At 41.8% G+C, this 12,247-nt stretch overlaps 1 protein-coding gene across 1 annotated transcript in view; it reads right to left on the bottom strand.

The window, feature by feature from the left end:
- The window catches only part of ROR1 (receptor tyrosine kinase like orphan receptor 1), a 372,449-nt gene that overhangs the window by 27,330 nt on the left and 332,872 nt on the right, over positions 1 to 12,247 (bottom strand). Inside the window, exons 5-7 of the mRNA XM_012767125.2 lie at positions 10,734 to 10,861; positions 8,296 to 8,613; positions 6,423 to 6,668 (exon numbers count right to left, since the gene is read on the bottom strand). Of these exons, the coding sequence (XP_012622579.1) occupies positions 6,423 to 6,668; positions 8,296 to 8,613; positions 10,734 to 10,861 (692 nt within the window). The remainder of the gene's footprint in view (positions 1 to 6,422; positions 6,669 to 8,295; positions 8,614 to 10,733; positions 10,862 to 12,247) is intronic.

Here is a 12,247-nt window from a genome sequence, read left to right as displayed (position 1 = left end):
TCATTTGGAAGGTGTCCACAGTGACTAGAGGTGAAGGCATAGTGCATGAATCTTTGCAGGCAGCATCTCAGAGAAGATGGCCAATTTGGAAGACTGGAGACCTTTGGCTAACAGGAAGGGAGGAGATGGGACTTAATGGGAGAAGGGCAAATCCCGTGAAAGCTGGGTACAGCTGCTGGGAGAGCTAGTCCACATGATGGCTGAGTCTAAGTGGAGCACCCCGGGGTCTCTCAGAGTATGTCTTTGTGGCTAGGGGCACCATTCCCGTATCCCTGGAGCTGTAAGTAAGAAAACCAACGGACAGCGTCCCAAAGACCCAGAAAGTTCATAATGAATAGGGGGAAAGGGAAAGTGATAAAGGAATGCTTATTCTTTTGAAATGATCTAGAATCTGTTCTTTAAGTAGTTATGGCATAGCAGACAGAGGACTGGATCTGAAATCCTTATGGACATGGTTTTTGAATCTTGGCTTCAGTAGAAACAACAATGTCTCAGTTTCTCCACCAGTAAAATGAAGATGATACCTTTATCTTGTGGTTGTGAGGATTAAGTTAATTTATTCAACACATTTTTATTGAGCACCAACTAAGTCCTAGGCAAGATGCTGATGTATAGAACTTAGCATAGTATTCAACAAGCAGCAGCCATCATTAAAATGCAAAGCACATAATAGCAGACGTAAATGTTGGAAACTATATGACAATACTTAATGCGATTCATATTTTTCCCATCTGATTCTTTCACTAGATTGTAAGCTACACAACAAGGTCATGGTCTGATTTAATTTGTTCACAGAGTCTGAAACTCAACATATTGAGTAGAAGCTCAACATATATTGGTTTCTGAGAATGTAGGAATACATCATTAACCATTCTAATTGTTCTTAATAGATGCCTGGGACTCAAAAGAAAAGATAGGAAGGATGAGAGGTCAGGTCTTGCCCAAACTATCTTTTGTATCTTTTGTCCTTTTTTGCACTTTCTCCGAGCACTTTCTGGGCATAGGCATACAGTCCCAGCCAAGCCAATTCCCAGCATTCACAACAGCCGTATTTGGTTGTACTTAATTTTATGTTCTGATCTAGAGTGAAAGTTCACAGATAAAACAATCTGCAGCAGACTGTTCTCAAGTGCCTTTATTATAGAAAGTATAACAAACATTCCCATTTTCTATTTAATTAGGCCTATACTTCTTTTAGCCTTACTTACATGAAACTAAAACAAAGTTATCAGTAGGAAAATGAGAAACCCATGGAGATTTTGGAAATTTCCTTAACTTTGACTTAACTAAAGAATGCAAGAATAGTCCCATGAGACACCATCTCATTTGGGATGGAGAAGAAGGACTCATTCATTTTAAATCTGCCCCACTAGCTTACAACTCATTGTAAGATGAAAAGTTATTCTTAATACGTATCTATCTACCTACCTCCACACACACAAACCATATACATACAGTCAGATAGATACATAAATCATAGTTTAAAAGGCTGGCTACAGGTGTGTGTCCTAGGTCCACTTCTTATTAACCATGTGACCTAGACACATGTTATTTAACCTCTCCAAGTCTCCAGTTTTCCTTCTCGGGTATAATAAAACCCTATTCATAAGGGCATAGAACTATTTATACACAGGATAATGCATAAAGGTCTCTTAGCATAGTTTTTGACTCATTGGAAGCACACAATAAATGGTAATTACTGTTTAATGTTATTGTTGTTCTATAGTTTACAATTGTATAGTATAGAAAAGAATTCCTCAACCCTGGCACTTTTGACATTTTGGGCTGGACAATTATTTGTGTGGGCTGTTCTGAGCGGTATAGGGTGTTTAGCGGCATCCCTGGCCTCTACCCAACAGATGCCAGTAGCATCCCTAACCCCACCCAGCTGTGACAACCAAAATATCTTCAGCATTGGCAAATGTTCCCTGGAAGGCAAAATTGCCCCCGGTTGAGAACCACTGGTGTAGAACAAAGAGCAGTGGTTCTAGACATAGGAGACCTGGTTCCTACGGACTAATTTGTGATCTTAGGTAACTCTTCTCACTTCTCTGGGTCTTGGCTTTCTCATATGGTAAAATGGCTGGAAATTCCTAGTTTATCTTTTATGGTTTTTGGGAGGATGTAGTGAGCAAAGAAAACCCTAATGTAGTAAAGAAGTTATAAAAGCAGGATGTCATTATGATTATTTTGTTAAGAGGCGGGCTGTTGAGGGGCAGTTATGGGGAGCCTTCCCTCCAAAAGGGGTCAATGCTGACCTGCTCTCTTCTCGGATTCTTACGCTCGGGAGCTACTGGCCCCTCAGCAGCTTCTTAGTGTCACAGGCCAAGGCTTCCCTGTTCCTTTAATGGATGTGTTTGTGGCTTGGCTTGAAGAATTCGAGAGGAACTATTTTCTTCCTAAGTAAAATGAAAATTTTCTTTTAAAAAAATTCTAAGTGGTGAAAACTGCCTTGTCATCTCTAAATTTAACTTTCATCTAAATTTGTCTCTCATATGATGCGAATTAACCAGTGCTCAGAATTTTAACTGTGGCCTCTGCAGATATATTCAGGAAAGAAATGTTCTGAGGGTTTTCAACATCACGGTAGTGATTAATACTATAATAACATGCTGAGTAATACGAGGATAGATTTCTTTATCAGCAAGGGAACATTTTTTGGTGTCATATCCTATAATGGGAATCAGCCTGGTGGAGGTTGAGCATATTGTTGCTCTTGTCTTTATTTCCGAAAAAATCTTTAAATAGGAGAGAGCACAGTGTCTGGTAAAAGAGCATGAGCTTAGAGTGTGGTCAGAGCTGTGTGTAGACAGATGAGAGTTCAAGGTCCAACCCCATCAGTGGTTGGCTGTGTGATTTAGACACGTCCTATAGCCCTTCTGAACCTCACTCAGTACAATATGTAGATGTAACTGATCTCTCCCTTTCTACACAGTCTAAAAGACCTTTCAAGGGTTTCTTTCATTCCTCAGAATGTGTATTTGATCTGGATGCCTCAGCAAGACTATTGAAATGAAAACCAATACTTTTTATGTAAAATTTATAGGCTTCACTTAAACTAATTGTAGTAGAGCTTGAATCAGATTATCAACATATCTTCCAGCTTATGGGCATATTACCTCTCTACTTCTGATGGGCATTAGTTGGAAATTAAGGGTCAGAAATCACCTAAAGGACAATGCTGTTTACACAGAGTAGAGGGAACAATGCATTTATTCCTTGAAACAATTCATTTGGTCTTCTGAAGGGTACACACCAATATCCTAGATAGCACAGTAGAGTAGCAAGAAGATGAGCTCGGAATCAGACAGACCTGCCATCTGCTAGCTGGGTGACCTTGGGGGAGGCTTTCTGAGCCTCTGCTTCTTCATCAGCAAAAGTAGGGTTAATAATATCTGTCACAGTATAAAGATGAACATAAATAAACCACATAGAAACTCCTATCACTGTGCCGTGCATAGTAGTTGCTCAGTAAGTCTGCTTTTATCCTGGGCCCTCTTACAGATCCGCATGTCTTACCTGGTTTAGGTGAAGGGATGTGGCAACTAAGTAAATGATTATAAATTTACATTTTTTTTTAATCTTTCCTATTGATGTTAAATATAACATGTCAAAAAAAGTCATAAATCATCAAATGCAAACCATTAAAAAATACAATATAATTTTCTTTGACGTTATCAGTGTGGCTCTGCAAGATTTCACTTCATAATTTGTTCTTTATCCTGCATATGAAGGGAGTTTAAAGCCCAGCAACACAAAAGAGGTAAGGCATCTTTCTCAAACTTGGCATGTTCAACCATCCATAATACCGTTTTGCAAGAAAAGACACTATGGTAACAGGTGACAGCTAAGAATGAAATCATAGAATAATAGTTTCTCAAGTTTTCATCCCTAGGGTTCTTTTTAATATTTTTAGTACTTTCTCTTGTGGACCTCTTTGGCATCTTTTAGCTCTTCCCCTTCCTTGATCCACAACATTTGTGCTAACTTCTGTTGTATCATACGCACTGCATCGTAACTGACATACATCAGAAGCATGAATCACATTTTATTCTCCTTTTAATAACCTCTCTGCTCCACAGTGGGCTCTCAAATAATATTTGCTGAGCTGTGAGCAAGCATTCCTCTTACATATGTTGACTATTTATAATAATTTTAATAGATTTCTCTTCCTATATTGATTATATAATACTTATAATAGGTAATATTTATTGAACATTTACTATGTTCAGACATCATAGGGATTTTCAGTTAACAACTCATTTGTTCTCACAATAAACCCTGGGTGAACATCATTGCTGTCTCTGTTTTACTGATGAGAAAAATGAGATTGGGAGGGCTGAGAACACAGCTATTTCACTGAAGAACTGAGATTCAAACCCAGGCACTTAAACATGAGAACACATGCCCTTAAATTGCTTTGACTATGAACTATATGTTGATTGTTTACCTGATGTTGCTTTTAAGCAGATTCATTTTGTTTTCTCTTAGAAGAGAGAGTATGCTTAGTGGAAAGGGCCAACAGACTTGGGAATCAGGCTGACCTGGGTTCTAATCATGATAGCTGGGGCAAACTGCTTAATTCTTACTGAGTCTCAGTTTCCCTATCCATAAAATGGGGATGTTAGAGGCTGAATATGAAGATTAAATGAAGTGACAGAGACAGGGTATTTCAAATGGGATCTGGCACCTAGCTGACATTCAGTTAAGTAGTAACAACTACTTAATGGGACTACTTAATTAGGACTAGAGGGTACTGAGCCTGACCACTGAGCCTAAAGTCAGCTCCAGCTGTCCTGAACTAACATTTCCTTTTCTCTCATCAACCAGGTATGTTCCTCTTCCCTTTGGTCTCATAATCTTAAATGCCGTCCCTATGCTGACATTTCCCAAATGTCTATCGCATCCCAGACCTAGACCCTGAAATTCAGTCTCTGAAAGCCAACTGCCTCCTCAGTACCTCTTTTCAGATTTCTAAAAGGCGCCTCAAACTCAGCATGAACAGAAGCAAACTCCTAATCCCAGCTCCCACCACACTGGCTCCTCCTATTGTTTTCTCCATCTCAGCACCAGGCAATCCCATGGAGAAGCTCTGGAGCTGCTCCTGAGTCCTGCCTTCTTTTATACCCCACATTTGGTCCATTGGTGAGCCCCATTATCTCCAATTTCAAAACATATCGAGAATCCGCCCACCTGTCATGCCTTCCCCCACTCCTCCTCCTGGCAAGGCCTCTGTATCTCTCCCCCGGATTATCGCAGAAGCTTCCCAAATGGTGACCTTGCTCCTGCTCTTGCATCCTTCCTACAGTCCAGTCTTGACCCAGCACACGCAGTGATCCTTTAGACACGTAAGTCAGATCATGCCACTCTTCTGTTCAAAACACTCTTGTACTTCTCCAACGTGCTAGGGGGAAAAGCTTAAGCGATTGGGTCCCGTTGCTTTTCTGACCTAATCTTCCACTCTCCCTCTTGCTCACTCTGCTCCAGCCCAGTGGCCCCTGCTCCTTTGTGGATGTGCTATGCCTTCTCCCTCCTTAGGGGCCCTGCCATCTCCCCATGCCCGGATGAGTGAGTGCTTGGCACCTAGTAGGTACTCAACAAATATCGTTGGATGAGTGGCTTGGCTAATCATCTAGTAAAAGACTTGTGTTATGTGAGCGCCCCGTTGCTTCTTGTTGGCCCCCCACTCCCCACCCTGTAGCTTTTGCTGTGGTTCCTGGCAGTGACATCCTGACTCTCCCACTATGCCTGAGAAACCCACTTGACAGTATCTGTAAGAACTAGGATCAGGAAGATGAATCAGTCCCCAAATAGCTCCAAACTCTAGGTTTTCACCAATATTTTCATTCTCTTTCTCCTGCCCTCTAAACATTTTCTAGAAAAAGGAGCAAATTGACTCAGGAATTCCATTTTCTTTCAAGACACCTATATACTTTGTCTGCAGTATGAATGGAGGAGACAGAGGACCCAGTTTATCCAAGCTTGCCCTGGGTGACGGAGTAATGGCTGCAGATTCATCCTGCCTTGTGGGTGTTCTCAAGGACGCACAGAGAACAGTTCTTTTCCTGCTTCTAATACTTGTTGTGCTCAAAGGGTACATTTGGGCACAGACCATCTTTCTCTACAATAATGACTGCGATAAACTGCCTCCGCTGTGCCTCTGGAGAGCTGGGTCCCTGTCATATCCCCTAGCGCAATGGCTGTAGGTGTAAAAGCAGTTTAGTCCTTGAGAGTGTGTGTTGGTACCTTCCAAGGTGTTTTATGCACGAATAGCAAGGATTATCTACCCTGGAAATGGTTTGCGATCATGCAAACACTGTCATTCTTCTTTGTCTCCCTTGTAAGATTCTCTCAAATGACGGGATGGGCTAGGCATCTTTTAAAGGTGATTGACTACATTAGGGGAAATGACTTCTATTTACCACATGCTGGGATGTCACAGAGATCGGACTTAAAGTTTTCATCCAAGGTAAAGCACCAGGGAGCTTCCTTCTGATTCCCTGGGTTGCGGCAGTAGGAATGGCCTCCGTTCAGCTCTGGGAAACGCAGGGCGGTGAAGGTGTGCGTGTGCGGGTACTGGGAATTCCACGGCTGGCACTGTCGCCCTGATTTGGTCACGCTGACGGTGCCCCGGTAGTCCACACCTGTGTTGTTATAGCACTTGTGATCTGAAAAACACGTACAGAAAGCACAAACCATTAGAAACAAACAGGGGAGAAGCCGGAGCTCCCAGCCAGCAGTTTCCGGAGGGGAGGGCCGGTAATTAACCTTGTGGCCAAGGCTTCCCTGCTGGTCAGGGGCCACGAAGGGCAGGCTCCCTGCTTGCTGGGCTCGGACCCAAGGCCTGCCTTGCAGTTACATTCCTGGGAGGATTTAAAGCTTATGCTTCAGGAAAAAAAAAATCAGCTTTCCATGAGTATTTTAAAATGGAACACAGAAGAAATCGGAACTAGGATGGGACCTGGGGGCACAGGGGTAATTTCCTAGTGAATGGTTCAAGGAAGGTTCAGGCCAAACTTTTCCTTCCACTCTGACTGATGGCCTTAGACATGAATCATGTGATAAAGAATCTAGTTGGTAATTCATAGCCAATGTTATATGGGGCTGAGCGTTTGGGGTTTCTATCAGCAGTTAGGGCTCTCTCTGAGCTGATGGAGGGGGCGCCCTTGAGAAGCAGCCCTTGAATGTGACCACGGGGGCAGTAGCTTAAAAAACACTGCAGAATCTATTGGGTTGAACTGAAGGAGTCCGGAGGGGTAATGATAATAGTCATAATGATGCTATTGAGCACTTACTATATGCTAAGCAGAGTCCTAAGCATTTTAGATGCATTAATTTATTTAACAAATAAAATAGTATTAACTACCGAAAGGAAACTAAAAAATTACCAGTGAGATTAATTCTAGGTGAAAGGTACATTTGCAGAGGAACAGCCTTTTGTCTGGCAGTGTTGAGAGCGTTGTAGACAAGCGAGGCAAATCCATATATTTTTAAAGTTGTGGTGCAATACACACACTATAAAATTCACCATTAATGCATTTCATACATTCACAATGTTGTGCAACCTTCACCCTTATTAGGGACTAGAACATTTATATCACCCCAAAAGGAAACCCCATATCCATTAGGCAGTCACTCCTTGCCAGCCGTGGGAATGACTAATTTGCTTTGTCTCTATGGATTCATCTGTTATGGACATTTCATGTAAATGGAATCATATAATGGTGTCTGGCTTCTTTTACTCAGTATAATGTTTTCAAGGTTCATCAGATCACAGCATGTATCTGTATTTCCTTCCTTTTTTATGGATAAATAATATTTCGTTGTGTAGATATACCATGATTTGTTTATCCACCTATCCACTGACACACATTTGGGTTGTTTCCACTTTTTGGCTATTGGGAATAGTGTTGCTATAAACATTCTGATAGGAGTTTTTGTTTGAACACCTGTTCTTTAACTCTTTTGATCATATACTCAGAAGTAGAACTTCTGGGTCAAATGGCAATTCTATGTTTAAGTTATTCAGAAAACAGCCCCCACATTTTTAAGTTATTGTCTTCATGAAGCTTCTTGAAGATAATTATATGTAATCTACCACTGGATGCTCAGGCACAGTACTTAGCCCACTGGAAAGTAATCCAACCAACAGTGTGAATAATTACTGTGGGGCAAGGTCTGGTTCTCACTGTGTCATGGGGTTGGTGGCCCTTAGAACAGCACAGATCAGGGTTACTATTTACTTTAAAAAAGAAAATTTAATAGCAGACCATTCTAGTGACAGCAACCACTTACTTTTATTTATAGGATCGGCCATGGGGATTCCTATCCGGATGCAGTTTGCAGCTTCTGGGCTCTCTGGCTGCGGGAGATCTTCACAGTTTGGCAGTTTCAGCCTCATCAGAATCATGGGATTCGATCTTGCAAAAATGTATTCTGTTTGACACAGGACGTTTTCCAGGATTTCACATTCATCGCGACACAAGTCTCGGGGCTTTGGGACGGCTGAGGTTTCGTCACAGTATGGGAAGGCGTAGTGGCACAGGGAAGGAATGGCGAACTGAGAACACTTATCCGATAAGTGACTGGAAGTGCCGATCATGGTGAAGGCAGCTGAAAAACAAACATGATTATTAACTCCCAGAGGCTAGGGTTTATCTTCCCGGTTATCTAGTCACCGGATATCAGATATAAACACACGAGGGGAGGAATCTGCTGTGCTGAGACAGACAAGGCCGAGGGAAGGAGATTCATTTCAGATGTCTAAGCAGCTTACTTTCACTGGCTTGAAAAAAATCATTTTGACTACAAAGTTAAAAAAACAGGATTAAATTACATATGCACTGTTTCCTAATAAAAAAATTAATTAGGTTAAAGTACAATATATTTTTCATTTTTTACTACAAAGCAACAGAACGTTGTGTTTCATCTGGTACTTTTTATTACTTTTGTGAAACTTCCAAAACATTTGACAGCTGTGGGGCAGAGCTTGCTTTATTTGGTGGCAGAGGCTGAGCACAGGATTTAGTTCTGCATCTCGCCAGGTGGCAAGAGTGGCTGGAGGACTTTGGGGTAATTTGCTTAATTTCTTCCTGGATTGAATATTTTCTACTCCATCTTCTGAAAATGAGGCAATTTACCTGGAGGTTCTTGAAGAGCACAGTGCCATTGTTTCAGTGTGTGTCATAAAATATTAGTGGTTGCTTAGATTAACTTCTTATCCAGTAAGGCATCCACATACCAAAAGGGCACCAGCCTACCGTTGAATACCTCCCTCCGTTGACAAGGAGCCTATACCTCACAAGGCAGCCAATGAGGCTGCTGATAAACTGTTTCTCAAAGTACATTCCTCAGAACATTGATCTGGTGCAGTATCAGTAGTGTTTGAGAAATTAGGATTACACAGTCAAATAAGTTTGGGAAATGTTGAGTTAATCAAAGCTAAATGGATTTTTTTTTTGTAAAAAAAAAACTGTATACTTTCCAGTAAGGTGATGCCCACTGAAAATCTCTAAGAGAGAATTATTATAAATGGGTTATCAAATATTTATGTCAAAATTCCCATTTATTTTTGTAAATACTTAAAGTACATTAATACATTCTTATATTAGGTTAAAATGTGCCTTCAACAGCTCCTCCCCGTCAGTCTGCCTTCCAGTCTTTGGAATTTGAGTCCTCTTCCTCTTGAAAGCCTGAGGGCTTCCGCAAAGGGCCACTACAGCTTCCCACAGTGGCTTCTCCTGGTTAAATATCACTTAGCTCCTCCATGTGCCTCATAGGACACAGTTTCTGACTTTTTTTGCTGTTCTGTGTTCCTGCCTTGGGTTTGTTCTGGCCTCTCCTAAATCCTAGAGTTGCCAGGTAAACTACAAGACAACAGCTACCTTTGAATATCAGATAAACATTTGGGACATATTTATACTAAACAATTATCTGCTGTTTATCTGAAATTCAATGTCACTGGGTATCCTGTATTTTTATTCGCTAGGTCTTGCAACTAATGGATTGGCGAAAGGCACTCGGCACACAGGCGTAATAACTACTCAAATGGGAGGAGCACAGGGCTGCTGCAGCCACCAGAACTGGGTGTGGACAATCATACTAGGTGGCCTACACTCCCCTAACTCATGTGTTCTAGAAAATGAGTTTGATTGGAATTTGATTTCCATTGAAAGGATACTTTCAATGAAGAAACACGAAGGGTAAAATGTTGAAAGCTAAAGCAGAAAGAGTCCTGTGGTCATCTTGCCCCATCACTCATGTCACAGGTGAAGAAAGAGATTTTCCTAGAGGGTAAGCCGTTTCCCCAAAGTCACTGTAATGACAGTTCTGGGATTGGTGTCCAAAATTCTAAACTCTAAATTCATTCCTTTTCAGTCTGCATCATGTTGCTTCTAGACAGTAAGCTCTGTAAGGGCAGGGACATACCTGGCTCATTCACCACACCATCATGTCCCCAGTTCCTGGCACGCAGAAAGCACTCAGTAATATTTATTGGCTGTCTGAATGAATGTGAGACTTCTCAAAGCTTCCTTTTCCTCTAAGAGTAACCTTCAATAAATTATTTTAATGTAAATTCCAGAGCACAGAGATCATGTCTCATGCTTCTTTATGGTCCTGATCCCAATCCCCATGCCTGGCCTAACGCTTTGCCGAGAAGGGAACTCAATAAAGCTTTTGGTGAGAAAAATAGTTATTTAAGGGATGAATATAATTTCACTGGAGTAACCTACCTGTGATCTGATTTTCTATTTCCCCTTGCATGTGCAAAGACTCCATATAGACGGTGCGGTTGCCAATAAATCTCGCACATGCGATCCCTCTGTATGGCTGACAGAATCCATCTTCTTCATACTCATCTCTAAAAACAAAGCATAGACAGGAGCTGATGCGACACATCCACAAGGTACACTGTCGTCTCTGACTGCGCGATGCCCCAAATAGTCACTAGGGGGCACAGTCGGGCACAGTATACTAAAGACTGGGCAAAGGAATGGGGCTCTTGCTCAATTTTTAAAAACATCACTTAAAACATCTGTTGGTCACGTTGGTCAAGTTTCCTGCACCTCCAGAAAAATCATCCTGAAGCACAAAATCATCCTTAAATACGGGAGAAAATGCTTTTATTTTCGCAGCTGGTGGTGAGCTGGAAGATGATGTAGTTATAAGAGTTAAGAGGAAATGAGTTGGAAATCTGGGCACATGTTCTACAGTTTTTTGTTTTTTAAGTACAGATTATTTCTGCTTCATTTGCTACAAAGGCATGGGCGCATTAGCCGCAAGATCCACTGCCACTGACATGTCAATTAGGGGGCTCCCCGGGGTAAGAAGTGGGGTGCAGCTGGAAAGAAACCCGAGGTCAGCCCAGCTACGTGGCTCCTCACTGCTTAAGATCCATTATCTCCATGCTGCACAAAGAGGACCAGGGCAAAGCCTGGGCCGGAGAATTCGAAATGAGTCTCTAAATCCAGGGAAATCTAGAAAATGTCCATGGAGACTTTGCTTTCCATGCTTCCCTAAATTTTTTTTTTAAATAGTCTTATTAAAATGCTGCTGCCTCAAAATTATAATTCAAAAAAGGGAGTGTTCGTAGATTTTATCTTGAAGACACAGGGACACCAGAAAGTGACATAATTAGTGACAGTGTGGCAAGGGAAGGGGCTGGAGATAGAAGGCTGGAGCTGAAGACCCAAGATGGTAGGTCAGCTCGAAAGGACAGAGGCCGCACACACCCTCCTCCAGGGCTTAGCTGCCCACCATGTTCCTGGGCTGAACTCGACCCTGCATGCCACCCCCCAATACATTATCTCCACAAAATATCGTTTTCCTTCCTTGGTTTCTTCTCAACTAAAATATCTTAGAGCAAAAGTCAGGAGGACAAAATTCTCTTTCTGGGTTTCACATCTGGGCATCGGAAGGCAAGCTGTCTGAGACCTCTGAGCCACGGTTTTGTTATTTATTTACAAGCTGGAGATGATAACTGACCTCTCCACCCAACAAGTGAAAGTCATGACAATCCCATCACAAAATGCAAAAGATTTTTTGAGCTGTGGAGATAATATATAGTTATTCTCCAGTATCTACACAATGGACTGCGGTCTGTACTGTGGCGTTGCACTTCCCCACTTCGCGGTTTGGGGTGGGAGTCTAGAAAGCCAGTATGGCAGCACACCAAGTGAAAAAGAAATCTGATAGGTTGCTTGTTTTCTGCTGCTTTCTACTCTTCGTTAATTAAAACAGTCATTTT

Source organism: Microcebus murinus, chromosome 2 (genome assembly GCF_040939455.1).
Source record: "Microcebus murinus isolate Inina chromosome 2, M.murinus_Inina_mat1.0, whole genome shotgun sequence".
Taxonomy (NCBI): domain Eukaryota; kingdom Metazoa; phylum Chordata; class Mammalia; order Primates; family Cheirogaleidae; genus Microcebus; species Microcebus murinus.
This window is presented reverse-complemented; position numbering and strand designations above follow the sequence as displayed.